This window comes from Episyrphus balteatus, chromosome 3, assembly GCF_945859705.1.
Source record: "Episyrphus balteatus chromosome 3, idEpiBalt1.1, whole genome shotgun sequence".
NCBI lineage: Eukaryota > Metazoa > Arthropoda > Insecta > Diptera > Syrphidae > Episyrphus > Episyrphus balteatus.
This window is the reverse complement of record NC_079136.1, coordinates 103,710,929-103,727,685: the sequence shown is the minus strand read 5'-3', so window position 1 is coordinate 103,727,685 and position 16,757 is coordinate 103,710,929. Positions and strand designations below refer to the sequence as shown.

Below are 16,757 nucleotides of genomic sequence, written 5' to 3'. Positions count from 1 at the left end.
CGTCTATAATTTTTTAAACATTCAGACTTTAATAAGAATACAATAAAGTGATACCGTATTGGATTAACCCTGAATTGATCAACTTTTTTCATTGAAAATACCTGAAAACTTACCTGAGAATTTTTCATAGTATGTCTGGGGTGCTCGCTACCCATGGATTCTAGCTGTAAGGGTCTAAAGGCATTATAATCGTTTTATTTTAATGAAAAAAAATTAAATAATCCTTGCGCAAGCAGTTCAAAATAAAAAAAAGTACTTTTTAAATCATATTCTTTGATTTTTAAAGGTTTTAAGCGAATCATTTTTTCCTAGATAACATTTAAATTCTTTTCCTTCGTATTTGCCATTTCTCTTGTCATCGATTAATCTTTTGGGTGTACATTATTATTTGTTATTAAATTTCCATTAAGAAATTGCGATTTTATTACCTGAAAGCCCTTAAAGCTAGAATCCATGGGCGGCGAGCACCCCAGACATAGTAAGAAAAATTCTCAGGTAAGTTTTCAGGTGTTATCAATAAAAAAAGTTTATCAATTGAGGGTTAATCCAATACTGTATCACTTTATTGTATTCTTATTTAAGTCTGAATGTTAAAAAAAACTAGTGACGAATGTTTAATGTTTCATAAATTAATTTATCAACAAGTCCAGCCACGTAAAACAGAAAATAAAGAGGTTTTTTAGAAAAAAGTAGTTTTGGTTTTTTGTTAATTTCTCAAACACGACAAGGTATTTTTGAATTTGGTTTTCTGTTTTTGTTTAAAATTAAATAAGAGCATCGAATTTTAACTAAATTAGTACTTAATTACATAAAATTATGAAAAAAAATAGTTCGAAATTTTTTTTTTCAATTTTTTTTTCAAAATTTTGATTTTAAAAATTGATTTTTCATAAACTGTGCCTCGAAATGACTTTGTTTGAAAATTTTGTAAAAGTCTAATGCTTTAGCTTTACAAAAAGGTATAGCACGTTATTGCAAATATAACCGTTGATTTTTAATAATTTTTTTCCAAATTAAGTCAATTTTTTTTAAATTGCCCCTCCCCGCTAAACGAAGGGGAATAGACCCCCCTCCCATACGATTTTTTTCTTGTCTCGACCTAACCTACACGCTCTAGCTTTTTGGCACATTACTCCTGAATCACCCTGTATATCGATCATGTCTATTAGACATCTACAAAAAGAGCTAACATTTTTTGAACTCGATCAATTTTCATCCAAAAAATAGCATATAATTTTACCTTCTCTTGCTATTGAATCAATTTGCTCAATTTATACTCATTATTTCACCTTTCAAATGACGTTTCAATCTTATTTCTGCGATGCCTAGAAAAAAAGTTAAAATTTTTTAAAGCCAACCATGTCGAAATTCCAAACTGAGATTACGGTACTTCCCACACTGGCTGTTCATGATCAGATCTCCACAGGTGTTTTGAGGTATTTCGCAAGTTTTTTTAATTTAACAATGTGTAGCTTGTGGTGAATATACAGTTATGTTTGATATATCAAAAGAAAGGTAATATTATCAGGATGTCCAATAAAGTTAAATCAAATTTGTATTTGCTCTAGTTCAAAAGATATAACCTGTTGAAAAATGGAACTTTATTATACCGTTATCTTAAAATCATGACTACAAAATTTTACACAGATATAGTTCTGTCTATTATCTATCTACATTATAAATTTCATTAACGGTTAAAAACGGTCAAAAAACTTGGGACAAAAAAACTTGTTTTTCCCGTTATTCAGTCAAAAATCATTTTAAAATACCAACTTTTTGCACATGTATGCGCACAATCATAGACTACATGTTCTATATATGTTTGAGGTTTTTGAACGCTACGGAAAAATAAAAAAAAAATAAAATCTCACCCAAAAATACCCCAAAATAAGTAGGTGTTTTTCAAAAATTCATATTTCGAAACGCAAAGACTTAAACAAAATCCGTATGAGACCCATAACTTTTTTTTTATTATCTTTCGAATGACGTTTTTCAAATTGTCAAAAAAATTTCCGCTACCTATAATCATTACTACGTCAAAGATCTACCCCATGTTTTAGTTTTAGAAAACCATTTATAACGAAGAAGAAAAAAAAAAAATAACAAAAATAATAAAAAATTATTAAAATTATTTTTATTTTAAGTGGAGTTGAGGTCACTTCAACTTATATTGAAAACCATTTATTACAGGGTTTTGAAATTTTTTAGAATGTTTTTAAATACCATTGTCAGTCTTGCAATGAATTTATCTATCAATTAAAAAAAAAACAACTCTTTAAATTGTCACGTTTAGAAGATAGCCAATTTTTTGCAATTTTGTTTTACCCCTATTTACCCTATTAAATGACGGAATTTGTAAAAATTCTTTTTAATACAAGCTTTAGGTTATTATCTTTCAAACTAGCTATAAAAGATATTTGTATTTCTAATAGTTTATTTTTAATTTTGAATTTAAATTTTTGCCGCACTGCGAAAAATTTCAAGTGGAACGGGAGATAATGGCGTCACTTTTTTGTGGTGGCTGCCATGGTTCATCGATTTATTAGACGTTATCACGTCAAAAAATAAAATAATTTTAAAATAATTAGAATTTGTATGCTTAAAAAAATATTCCCCAGGTTTCAAGTCTCTAACTTAATTCTAACCTGTGTCGCCAAGCGGTTGAAGTTTCTTATATGGGAATAACATGGGGTTTCTTGGACCTTGTTCGATCAATTTTAAATTCCAGCCAAACCATTTGCTCAAAATATTTAAAACTTTACAGACTCATACTTTATAAGTGTAGCCATCATGTGAACATTTTTCAGATTTTTAATTGTTATAATTTTAGAGATTTAGCTATTTAAATCATTATTTTTCAGACTTTTTCAAAAATCGCCTTTTACACGTTTAATGCCAAAAATTAAAAAAACATACATTTTTATTCAATGCATTATTAATAACAGTGAAATTATATGATTCCTGCACTTTCTCTTCTAGTGGGCAAAGGTGTTAAATTAATATCAACGCATTAAAAATAAAAATCATTTTTTTTCAAACAAAGTTTATGTCAAAAATTACTTCCTTGACGCATAAGGTAATATTGAAATGTAGGTATATCTAAATTTTCAAAAACACAAAAATTTAATTTTTGAATACATTTCAGAAACATAAGTGATAAGTCAGTAAAAATATAAGAAAATGTAGACAATGTTCATGTTAATTATGTATTCACATTTCAGCAATATTACGTAAATGAAAAAAAAGTTTCTATATTAGACGAACAAAGCAAATAATACAAGATACATCTCTACCCTAATCTATAAGTAAAAAACACCCTCCCTTTATGCCGAAATTATTTTTGATGCTCTGGAGGTCATGTCCACTGCCAACACCCCTTCTCTAGGGCTTTGTGCTTTGAGCTAAAACAAAACAGAAAACTTTTATTAAAATCCACCATTACAACTCAATGTGGCGTATACGCAACATTTTTCACTTACTTAATCCCTTTAAACTCCATCCATTAACACCATGTAATTAATGCCAATTCAGTTCTAAGCGAACTTTTATACCTTATTCTAAAAGTCATTAACCCTAGCAAGAACACGTTAAATCCCGTTAGATTGTATTGTTCTGAACAAAAAAAAAAAAATATTAATGAGCGAAATAAAATTTGCTTCAATGGATTTCCAACTGACTCCTTCGTTCTTCTCTCACTCACCATCACATCGCCTTCTCGCCGTCTCGTGGTCCTTCCACATAATTTCCTTTCAAGCAATTAACCACGTAATACTAAATTATTTTACCAGATCTCACCCATTTTTTTTATTTTTTTCAACCCCAATTACATATTCATTGCAAAAAAGTTTTAAAGGGCGGAATCCTGGCTCTTTTTTAGCTTTGTGATTTAGATGCTTTAAGGACAGAGAATGCATTCAATAAAACAAAATTCTTGGTTGATCCTAAGAAATTCGGATTTAAAGTTTTGTAATCTAGTAAAATTTTTTGAATACTGAAGAAAAAACAATAAAAAAAAAAACTTTTATTTGAGCGGAGCGGAAATGTAATTCAAATGACCTCAGCTCCAATGCGGTTTGCTCAGGAATGACAGTGAGCTCATCAGTTGAGGAGTAAATAAACTTTACACTTTACATACTTTCCATATACTTGCGATATAGGTAGGTATATATCAAGTTATGCATTCGTACAAAAAAAAATATGATAAAGAATGCCAAAAAAGTGGGTCCCAGAAGTACGTCCGTCTGTCTGTCTGTCTGTCAGTAAACGAAGCTACAGCCTAAACGGATGGACCGATGAATGTCAAACTTGGTATGTAGCGTTATTTGGCGACTCTCCAGAGGAGTTTTTGCAATTCGTTTTTTTTTTTTACTAAAAATAACGGTAGATACTTGTCATATACCGATTTTAGTAAAGTTCAAATTTCTCAAAAACGGCTCCAACAATTTTGTTAAAAAAAATTAAAAAATTAGATCTATCTTTTAATGAGTTAAACTTGTTTGAAAATCATTATTAATTTTTTTTTTAAATCAAATGTTCAAAAACCGGACATTCAATTTTTTTGAAATTTTGGTTTAAGATGTTGATTATGATAAGTGATTTCTACAAAATGGCATACCAATTTTATTTGAAATTTTTTTTCCAAAAAATTATTTAGGTAGGTAGGTATAAAAAAAACTATTTTTTTTAACAGTTCAAACGATTTAAACTTTTTTTTTTAAATGTATTTTAATAAAACAAATGAAATTGAATTTTGTCGGGCAATTTAATTTCAGATGTTGTTTGTAAAAATAATGATGGGGTCGGTTTAGAGCACCTATTTTATTTAAGTACATTCACTTAAAAAATTTTCATTTTGGCTATTTGACTTTGTCACAGCTTTTTCCGATTTCTGAATAATTTGTTTATAGGGAAATACGGCTTTTTGTTTATTCACTCCTCAATTTTCAAAGTTCGCTTAAGTAGGTACCATATCTGTTGAATCTGTTTTATCTGTTATATTATACTGCACTTCTCAGTCTTCTCACTAGATTATAAGATATTATATCTAACAGTGTTTAAGTAGGTCGAAATTTTTTAAATAATGAAAATAAATAAATAAATTATCAGTTACATGCTGTCGTACTCTTAATAGACGCTACATTTTAATTAATTGAATAATTGAGCTAGCTATGATCAGAATTGAACTGCACTTAAATTAATTTTGTATGCGATGAATAAGCAACACTATGACCTCGACGAGAGTGTTAAAGAAGACTTTTCCTCCGAAGTTCTCAGAAACACTCCGATTTTATTGATTTCATCAAGTACATGCGCCACTTTACAGAGCCTTATTTCAGAAGCAGAATAGAAAAAAAAGCGAAGGCTAAAATAAGAACACAAGTTTAAAGCACAAACAACACAGTGCGAGTGCATATTTTAAAACCAAAATAAAATATTTATCACTTTTGAAAACGAATAGCCCTCAGTTATGAGATAATAAAATGGTATAAAACAAAATTTTAAAAAGGATGCTTTTATAATATTTCTCAAAAAAAAAACTTCTTTCGGATGCAGGATTCAAAATCATAGAAAATTCTATAGATAATCATAACTTTTGAGGCTAGAGGAATGTGGTTTTGTTGTGGTTGGGACGTGTCGTCTTGACAGGGATGGATCTTACAACATATTTTATATGTTTATGAATATTTGAAAAAAAATACATTATGTTTTGTATTAAAGTTTAAGCATACACTCAGAGAAAGAAATAGTTATTTATAACTATTTTTGAAGTTATACTTCTTTTGCGGCGGCGGCGGTGAGCCATGAAAATTTACTTTTTGAAAAGAATGTCAAAGGGATTATGAAGGAAGCAGCAGGGCTGTCGTTTCACCTTTAGAGTTGGCAGTACTTTAGTATTTATAAATGCAGTACGCCGCAGGACGGCAAAAAAACACACAACACGTGACAAGTTGCATGCTTCATGTCGTCATGTGCCATGTGGCAAGTACCATGTGGCATGAAACATGGTGCAAGTGCATCTTGCATGTGGCAAGTAGCACGAGACATGTGGCATTCAGCATGTAACTTGTGAAGTGTATGTGGCATGTGGCAAGTTGCATGTGTCAAGTTGCATGTGGCAAGTTACATGTGGCATGTTGCATGTGGCAAGTTGCGTGTGTTAAATTGCATTTGGCAAGTTGCATGTGTCAAGTTGCATGTGGCAAGTTGCATGTAGCAAGTTGCATGCAGCAAGTAGCATGTGGTAATTTTCCATGTTGTAAGTTGCATGTTGCTAAAGCAATTTTTGTGTCATAGGGAAGGGGGGGCGGGGGGGGGGGAAGAATAAAAAGAACTGCGAGCAAGTTGTTTTTTTGACGTTTTACTACAAAGGACTAAAGTTGTAGGGGTGATTTTTCAATTAATAATTTTTTCAAATGCCATTTTATAAATTATAACAATAACAAATTTCCTGTTTACTACGATTGAAATATAAAAATTAAAGGCCGACCTGACATACATATAGGTCTCCGGTTTTTGACAAATAAATTTTGACAATGTTCGAAAGATATTACCTTATTATGTGTACTGTGGAGGACTATAATACAAGCATTTTTTTTAACAGGGAGGGGAGGGGAATTGCGTGGTTCATTTCCCTCCTCTTAGGTGGGAGGCAAAATTATATGACAAGTCGATTTTTAATACAGTGTTTTCCTAAAGTAATACAGTAGTCCCTCGATAATGTGAATTACCGATAATGCGAATTTCTCTAAAATGTGAATCGCCAAAAATTTTCATTTTTAAGCTCTATAATGTGAATTTCGTTTGTAAAAGAATGCATGTTTTTCTTGTTCGTGCACCACAGATAGTGGATAACTGTTATATGTCTAGACATATCGTCGCCCTAGTATTGAAGTGCCGTATACGCCATTTTTACATTTTTGGGAAATCGCATTTGAATGTTCGGAAGATAATTGCGAAAGAACTTACCGCTGGTATTTTTTGATATATGTATTAGTATGATATAATAATTAAAATGTGTCTTTTATATACATGTTATTGGACATCTGTAATTCGTTTAGTTTTCAAAATATTAAAATTTTTGTCCAAAATGAGCTTGCCTTATATGCCATGAAAATCAGAAGTTTCTTTTATTCATATATGTACACGTACGTCAAAAAAAACATAACGTACGTCAAAACAATTCTCAAAATTTTCTTACATTGCATGAAAAATTTGACGTAAATGCCAAAATTTCTTGTTTTTGTCAAAACAATAGTGAGTAGTTAATATCTCGGCAACGAAAAAAGATAGAAAAAAACGGATAGATTTGACAGAGCAACTTCAGATTTGAAAAGAGCAACTTCGAAAACATAAGACTGCATACCTAGTTCAAAAAATGCAATTTGGCGTATACGGCACTCCAATACTAGGGCGACGGTATCACAAGAAATATTGAATGCTGCTGCAGGCTGAATGGAGACTTATGTCTTATGTAAATAAATTTTGTACAAAGAATTGATTCTACAGATTCTAATGATTTTTTTTTATTTTATAAAATTGTTCGTAGGTGGTACCTACCCGTAATTACTTGTATTTTATTTATTTATTATTTTCTGGTTTCAATAAATGATAAAAATGTACTTAAAAAAAAATAAAATTGTGTTATATGTCATTGGTTATAAAGATTGATTTATTCAGTTTAATGAGAATTGGAAAATGTTCCAATAATGTGAATCCCTAAAATCTGAAAACGCCTTGTTTTAACTAATTCACATTATCGAGGGACTATAGTACATACAAACGATTTATGCTGTCAGGCCATTTAACCCTCTAATGCCTCCGCCCGCCTCTAGACGGGGTATGGATTATCAGTTAAAATTCTTAAAGGAATATTTTTTCCCCAAAACTGCCAATGCATTTTATAGTCGAGAAGGTGATATAAACATTAGTCTTTATTTACTAGTTGTAGCCCGTTACATTCGCGAGAAAGATTAGTTCAAGCTCAAAATAAGCTGTGAAATCACGTGAATTAATTTTTTTTCTCCTAAACACAGTTTTTGAAATATAAAAAATTGTAAATTTTGTAGGATCGATTTAAAAAAAAAATAGCGGTGAGTTGATAAAAGTGTTATCTATCATATAGTGAATGAAATTTGACCAAAAATTTTTTTTTATGTAGGTCAATATTGATTTTGTGCTCTTACCAGGTTTTTTTTTCAACATGGCGCAACGAAGGAGCTTAAGAAATTTGTCGATGATGACAGATGATGAAGTTGCAGATTTCATGGACTCCATTTTAGGTGGGGAAGACACTGACAGTGGAGATGACTTCGGTGACGATGACGATCTTAGAGATCCGCATTTCATTTGCCCAGAAGACGATTTGTTGATTGACAATTGTTTGATGAATTCAAGTGAACTTGTTATTGATGCAATGAATGCCAGTCTGATAACAAATCTAAGAGATAGTGCATCGAATGCAGGTACGTCACCATTCCCATCGACGTCCATTGCTTCAAGAATGGTTTCCGAATCGACGCACGGTTGCTGCAAATACTCCTCTATCAACTTTTGAAAAATTTGGGTGGGGGGAGAGGATATGGTTTCAAAAAATTTAATAAAAATTAGTTTTGTATTACATATATCAGCTCTGTTGTGAGTTTCCGCTAAACTATTTTTTTTTATTTTTCACCAAAGTTTAAGTGAGCTGCTAACCTCGCATTTTAACTAAAAAAAAGTTCAAAATACGAGGAGTTTTCGGGACTCCAACAACTTGTCGTCCTCAACCCCCCTCTGCGTTCGCCCCTGGTATAAGATAATAATCACCTTATTCTCAAAAAATAAGGTGGTTATTTCTATTCCTTCTAAGTAGTGGCGTGCAGTATGCATTTAAAAATCTCAGGTCTTACAAGCAGTTCTTGCTAAATAGGGAAAAGTCCCTGAAAATTGTTTATTGAAATATTGGTTAATAATAAGGAATAATTAATTAATCAAATCATATTTTATTTGATTTCTCATTTCGCTGAAAATGAGTTAACAATTCGAATTTTTAACTAAATTAAATAGCAGCTGAAAAAAATTATGATGTTTGACAATCGAAAGTTTTTTGTATCACTCATCGATTAGAAAACAAAAATAAAAAATAGATTTTCATATGAGCCACAAAAGTATGCAATTTTTATTTAAAAAACATGAGAAAACTTAAATCGTATTTATAATTTTTATAAGCAAACCGTTTTTTGGAAAATCTTAAGTTCGAGTTATGCCGAAAATGTTGAAAAATATAACCATTCTCATTAACTTCGCGGAACATAGTTTAACCCGCTTACAAACAAAAAAATATTTCACGCCCAAACATTTTTGTAGCAAATCCGCTTTTGTGTTCTACCGTTGAATATACTCACGAACAGGGGTGTCAGGTAGTGGCCATCACATTGAAACTTTGCCTTGGCAGTCTTGCGAAGGTGAGTCCCTATTTTTTAGCAATCCAAATGGAAAACATCATTAGACGTAGAGAGGGTTGAGTCAGTGAAGAATATCCGTTTAGTTTTATTCTTTTTTGTGTATATGAGCAGACGATTTCCATTTTTTGAATAAAGCTTAAAAGTTATAAGCACCTTTTGCAAAAGTTACGTAGGATGGGAGAACGATCTTTTGACAGAAAATGTCTAAGTGCAGGCAGGATAAAAAAAAAAAATATGTTCAGAAAACAAGAACGCTATAGGTATGGTCGACCCAAATGAATAGAAAGCATATTTTTAGGGACTCGGAAGAAGTCCGATTTATTTGTTTTAGTTTAAGCCTTTAAATAAAAACTAACCTGGTGGCTGGTGGCATTAATTAAATTTAAAATAAATTGCTGATTCAAAGTTGATCTAGATAGAAACAGTCATCCTGTTCAATAACCATGCAAATATCATGCTTTTATCGCAAAGTGCACAATATAGGTGATTCCTTAGCCAGCTCAATAATAAGTTTATCTGAAATTGTGTTTTTATTTTATAGTAAAATATTTCAAACTCTGAGGGCCTTACCAATAATGAATCGCTAAACACACGTTGTATCGTCGGGTTAAATTTTACCGTCGGGTTAATTTGTGTGTATACCAATAATCAAAATAAACACGCGTATAACTAATTGCCCTTCTATTACAAGATCTATTACATTTGCTGTCAAAATGATAGCATTGAAGTAAATTTTTTTGTGATTAATCTAATAATGAACAAAAACATGCCTACCTACATATATTTTTATTTTGGTTGTAAGGCCGTGTGTGAATTGCGTTAAATAGTTAATACCGTGTAAAATTTTTGACACTTTTGAGGTGAAAAAAAAAATTTTTTCAGCTGTTAAAAATTTATTGGGCTCTGAGACCTGGTTAAATTTGAGTTAAATTTTTTTTTGCAGATGGTTTTGTTTTGTTTTTTTTTTTTTTTTTTTTATTAAAAAAGAGTATCATGGCAGAAAAAAAGGCAGACACAATTTTAAACAATAATCCATACAGCTGAAATTTTTTTTATTAACCTCAATAGTGTCAAAAATTTTATACGGTGTTAACTATTTAACGCAATTGAATCGTTTATTTCAGAAACAGCATAAGTCCATGAGCACTAACTTTTAGGAGCAACAAAAAACTGTTTTTTATGTTAAAACTCCACAACACTTCAAATTTAGAGTATGCCGAGTTATAATCTAGCTAAAGACGCATTTAAAAACCTTAAAAATATAAACCTTTTTTCAAGCCTTAGCGGGTTTTTAAGCCTTTAAAGTCGCCGGACTTATGTCGTTTCTGAAATAAACCAATTTTTGTTGGTAAAACTTTTGTTTTCATCTAGCTATAGCTTTTGAACCCTGCTTCTGATTTTAATGAATAAAATAGCAGTAGATAAAGTAAATCTTTACCTCTTCATTGATGTACCTATAATTTTTAAGCTTGCGTGTCATGATGGCTGACAAAATAATTAAAAACTGGTAAAATGTCATATATTCAACAGTTAAAAACGCTACCACCGCGAGAAATCTGGCTATAACTTTTGAACCCTGAGTTCAATTTTAATGAATTTAATAGATATAGATAGAGTAATTCCTTACCTTTTTATAGATATAGGTGTGCGTGTCAAGATTGCTGCCAAAATAACTTAAAATTGGTAAAACTGTATTTAGCAGTCAAAAATGTTGTCACCGGGTGAAATATTTCCATATATTTTGAACCCTTTTCTTTCAGTTTTCGTATTTGGGGGGGTCTGACATACTTATTTTTTTTCCAGAAGATGAATAACTATACATAAATGAGAAATCTCCAAAAAAAAAATTTCGGAAAAATGGAAAAATGATGATAATGAATTCTGAAATAAACGATTCCATTCACACACGGCCTAAAAGTAAAAAAAATGGATGCCAAGCAAGGAGGCCAAAATTGTATACAAAAAAGTTCACATATCATGAATTTGCGATCTATTTCTATTAAAGTTTTCTTTTTCAGGCTTTTCTGAAAATAGTGTACCTATATTTATTAATAAAAAAGATACATATTTTAACAACTTATTAATTTGTACACTTACTTATTTAATAAATTGCCGCCAATATAATTATAGTCTAAGAGCCCACAGCAAATTTTTGGAGTGGAGGTATAACCAAAATGTGAGTATGCAGTTTCTGGGAGTTTTAAATCGCGGCTTTGTATTATTTTCAAGGGGTTGAAAAATGTGAGTTTTCCAATTCATATATATATATATATATAAATTTTCCAATTCACACAATTTCATATTCTTTATGCATCAACTAATGCTCTGCCATTTTCCCTAGGTCTGAAGACATCAATCTTGACGATGCGATTAATAGAACTCAAGATATTCGCTTTTTAAGCGGCTTTGTTTTGGAGACTTTTCTGTTTAATTTTTTGTTTGTTATTTTGAACTCAAAACTCTCCAAGAAGAGATTTGATATGGTTAGTTAAAAAAGCTTATATCTTGATTTCTATATGTCGTATCACCGAGGTTGAGACTCAGCAACGGATCACTGTACAGAAAATTCAAGAATACATTTAAAAACTTCATTTAATTCTACAAAGGTATTAAGTTTTCTTTGTTAAAAAAATTAGAAAAGCTGTCAAGGCTTAATTATTGAAGCTTAATATACCTGAAATAAATATGCTCAGTTACAGATTTATTCATCAAAAATAGTTTTTCTGTACTGAGGGTTTAAACTTTTGAGCCAATAAAACACCACATTTTTGCAGCTGTGAATGATTCGAATCACTTTTTATGAGAAAAATCAAATTCTTTCGAGTTTATTTGAACTTATATTTACTAATAACGATTAAATTCCGAATAAACCAAAGAAAATCAAAACTTTTCAAAAAAAGAAATGTAGTATCCAAAAGTGGTAGGAATTTTTTTTTTTAATTCAACATTTTTGAAAACTTTTAACTTTTAGGTTCCTATTTTGATGCTTTTCTAAATTGTTCTCAAATGTAAGAAAAACATTTTTTTTAACAAAGTAAACTTAGTATCTTTGTAGAGGATTGAATGAAGTTTTTAAATGAATTCTTGAATTTTCTGTACAGTGATCCGTTGTTGAGGTATTGATAGTCGAAGTCAAGAGTATGGTTTTTAGTTTGATGACTGATATTATAGGAAAAAAAATCGTAGAAGTTTATAAAAAAAAAATCTTGAAGCTAAATAAATACGTACATTTCCCCAGCCCGGACCTATCGCAAAATTAAAAAAAAAAGTATGCCAAAGTTTTGTACAAGTTTTGTACAGTTTTGTACAACCAAAGCCGAGTTTTGTACAAGCTTACAACGAAAGTTATAGCCAATTCAAAGTACCGGGCTGGGTAAACGTTTCCCCAGCCCGGACATTTCTCAAAATAAAAAAAAAAAAATAAAAAAAAAAGTATGCACAAGTTTTTTACAAGTTTTGTACGGTTTTGTACAACCAAAGCGGAGTTTTGTACAAGCTTACGAGTACAACGAAAGTTATAGCCAATTGAAAGTACCGGGCTGGGGAAACGTTTCCTCAGCCCGGACATTTTTTAAAATTGTATCAAAATTTAAAAAAAAAATCTAAAATTATCTACGAGTTTTGTACAGTTTTGTACAACAAAAATCGAGTTTTGTACAGGCTTAGTTAAATAATTAGAGCTTATTTAAGTTTACACTGGGTACATATATACGTACCTAGCCAGCTATATCCAAAACTTACAAAACTTAAATGCAAACTCCATCAAAGAGTTATGTACAGTATTGTACAGATAAAATGGTAAATCTAATTTAATTGCTGATATTAATATTAATTAAATTGATTCGTTCTTAAATAATAACAAAAATCTACGTTGTGTGTGTCCTTGGAAACATAAATAGAATAGATTTCTTTAACAAAAAATAACAAGAAGTGGCCCATATTAATAATGTCTAATGGTATTTTGTCTCTAATTCTAATGGATTTTTATTTCAAAAATTTGATCTTGAAATAAAAAGTTAAAAATCAGAAGTTTTTTACTTTTTATTTTTTATTTCATAAAAAAAAACTATTTATTGATTTTCCAAATCTAAATTTCAAAAAACAGTTAACTTTCAATAAACCATTTATTGTCCCAACAAACAGTTTGTTGTCCCAATAAACTATTAATTGATTCTCAAATCTAAATTTCAAAAAACAGTTAACTTTCCATAAACCATTTATTGTCCTAACAAACAGTTTGTTTTCCCAATAAACTATTAATTGATTCTCAGATCTAAATTTCAAAAAAACAGTTCTCAGATCTAAATTTCAAAAAAACAGTTAACTTTCAATAAACCATTAATTGTCCCAACAAACAGTTTGTTGTCCCAATAAACTATTAATTGATTCTCAAATCTAAATTTCAAAAAACAGTTAACTTTCAATAAACAGTTTATTGTCCCAACAAACTGTTAGTTGTCGCAATTAAACGTTTATTGACGCAAACAACTATTTATTAGTTTACCCAAGCGCAAAAGAATTGTCTGAATAAACGATTCAGTCTATTCTTCGTTCTTGTGCTGAGTAAACGTCGTAAGTTGTAACAAAGTGTTAAGAAAAAGTTTTAACAAAGTGTTAAGAACTAAATTTTATTCAATTAAGAATATTGAAATACATTTTTAATTGAAACATGCTTAATAAATGCATTGTATGTGGAGTGGATCAATTCAATTTTATATTTATGTATTGCATTTTTTCTTGCATCAGTGAAGTGTTCAATAATAAAATTGATTTAGCTATAATTATTTCCGTATTTGAATGAATGTTTATTGAGAATTTGTTTTACTTTTTATTAAATTTCTTTTCAATAAATGGTTTATTGTGATTTTTTTAATATTTAATAATTTACTAATATAAAATGGTTCACAAAACAACGCTTAACCTTTAATAAACAATTAATTCGCACAATAAACCATTAATTGGCACAATAAACTGTTTATTGATATTCCAAATTTCTATTTCAAAAAAAACTTTCAATAAACTATTTATTGTCACAATAAACTATTAATTGCCGCAATTAACCATTAATTGTCACAATTAACTATTTATTGATCTAGATTTAGAGCCGATTTTTCCATCTTAAATAAACATATCTCTCAAAGAAACAAAAAGATACATTTATGCATTTTTTATCTTTCAATAGGTAATATAAAATATTTTTCATTGTTCGAATACGTTTGTACCTACCAATGTTTGTTTGTTTAACCAGACATTTTTATCAGACGTAAGAAAATTCGGCCCTTGTATTTAATTTTTTGTTTACTTTTTGTTTTTTTGTATTCTTTTTTCATATTGTGCCAACAAGTGATATTAATTAAAACTTGTAGTAGGCACAACCTCTGGGTTCGGCTGCTGTAACATGACTGAATGTGAAACTCTCCATCTACGCATCATTGTCATTGACAGGTCTCCACATCCCTCCTTTTTTCTCCAACCGCAACTTCAAGTTTGAGGATTTTTGTAATTGCTTCGGAGAACATTGATGATTATCTTGGTTTGTGGATTCCGATTCCGATGGAGTAACTGTAGGTGACGCAACTGAATCTACTATAAGAACTGAATTTTCTTCTGTATCCGAGAATGGTATCTTCTTTAAGTGATTAACGTTTCTTCTGTAGGTACAATCGTTGCTCTTAACAACAACATCACTGCCCTTCCTCTCAATTACCTCGTATATTTCTGGGCCGAACTGGGGAGTGAGCTTGTTGGGAAAAATGACATTTTTAAGCACCACTTTATCCCCAACATTAACGTCACAAGACTTTGCACCTCGAACCTTGTCAGCTTGTTGTTTACCCTTTTCTTTGTTAATGGAGTCTAGATCCCTCGCTTCCGAATCCATAAGATCCCCAGGAACATCATGTAAAGATGGAATTTTATCTCTAATCACCCTATTGAAGAGCAATTCTGACGGGGCCTTTCCGGTCGTACCGTGAGGTGTAACGTTGTACATAAGAATGAATTTAAGGATTTCTTTTTTATAATCCAAGCCCTTCGTATTGGCAATCTGAAGTCGCTTTAAGATGGAGCGATTTAAGTTTTCGACTTCTCCATTTGCCTGAGGCCAATAGGGTGGAGAAGTTATTAGTTTGATGTTATTGTTTCCACAGTAATCCTTTAACTCCTGACTCACGAATTGCCGCCCGTTGTCGGCTTTAATAGACTCCGGGTAACCAAGTCTTGAGAATAATTCTTCCAGTATCTCGATAATAACACTTGAGGTAATTCTTCTTATAAACTTTAACTCATGGTATCGTGAATAGTAATCTATGACCACAAAAACGAAATCATGGTTCGGTAGTGGTCCTAACAAATCCATGGCAAGGCAAAGCCAAGGTCCTTCCGGGAATTGTTGTCTTTTCATTGGAACTGGATTTATAGGTCGTGAGACAAGTAAGCAATCATAGCATTTTTTCACGCAATTTTCAACATCTCGATCGATAAGTGGCCACCATACTTTTGAACGGAGTCTGCGTTTCATGACCGTTTCACCCGGATGACCTTCATGGGCCAGTTCTAAAACTTTGGATCTCAATGAAAACGGGATTACTAACTTCATTCCTCGCAAAAGAATATTGCCTACAGTGCTAAGCTCCAAAAAACGGTTGTTGCTGTTTGTATTCCAATTACCTGTCTTGAGATTATTCACGGCTTCCAGCAGTTCAAGATCCGATTTAGAATTTTCCAAAATTTCAAAAATTGTTAGGTTTTTTGGGACTGCTTCCTCAATGATGGTACAAATATTCTGTTCACATCGTTCGTCGAAAGATTGAGACTGGTCTAAATTACATAACCTGAAGAATGAATCCGCAATATTGAATTTCCCTGTTGGTATATGACACGAAATTTGAAGCCTTGTAACCGCAAAACCCAACGTTCGATGCGAGCTGGAGGCTTAGATGATGTTTTAAAAATGACTTCAAGTGGCTTATGGTCCTTAACAAGCTCAAACTCAATGCCAGCTAAGTAATAGTAGAACCTCTCAACAGCCCACACCAACGCGAGACTTTCTTTCTCCGTTTGTGAATATCGTCTTTCCACATCAGACAGGCTCTTACTTGCAAACGAAATAACTTGAGGCTCATTCCCCTCGAACTGGAACAGAACCGCTCCCAATGCTACGGGACTTGCGTCAGCTATGAGCCTTATTCTCTTACAAGGATTGAAATACGACAATTTTGGAATTTTCGCCAATTGCGATTTAAGTTTTTGAAACGCATCATGTTGTTTGGGTCCCCAGATAAATTTTGCTTCCGCTTTAGTTAAACATCTCAA

At 31.2% G+C, this 16,757-nt stretch overlaps 1 protein-coding gene and 1 long non-coding RNA gene across 2 annotated transcripts; both read right to left on the bottom strand.

The window, feature by feature from the left end:
• Window positions 1–3,171: 3,171 nt before the first annotated feature.
• On the bottom strand, window positions 3,172–3,979 carry LOC129913168 (uncharacterized). The gene is made up of 3 exons (XR_008771994.1): window positions 3,701–3,979; window positions 3,480–3,612; window positions 3,172–3,401 (listed from the first exon to the last, which is right to left on the bottom strand). It is a non-coding gene; the product is annotated as an uncharacterized LOC129913168 (long non-coding RNA).
• A 10,886-nt stretch (window positions 3,980–14,865) lies between these two features.
• On the bottom strand, window positions 14,866–16,041 carry LOC129915174 (uncharacterized protein K02A2.6-like). The gene has a single exon (XM_055994645.1). The coding sequence runs from the start codon at window positions 16,039–16,041 to the stop codon at window positions 14,866–14,868; it is 1,176 nt and encodes a 391-aa protein (XP_055850620.1).
• Window positions 16,042–16,757: the final 716 nt, after the last annotated feature.

Bases quoted from the DNA above. Each gene is read 5' to 3' on its own strand.
- LOC129915174 (XM_055994645.1), bottom strand. From the start codon at position 16,041: ATGAAGTTAGTAATCCCGTTTTCATTGAGATCCAAAGTTTTAGAACTG.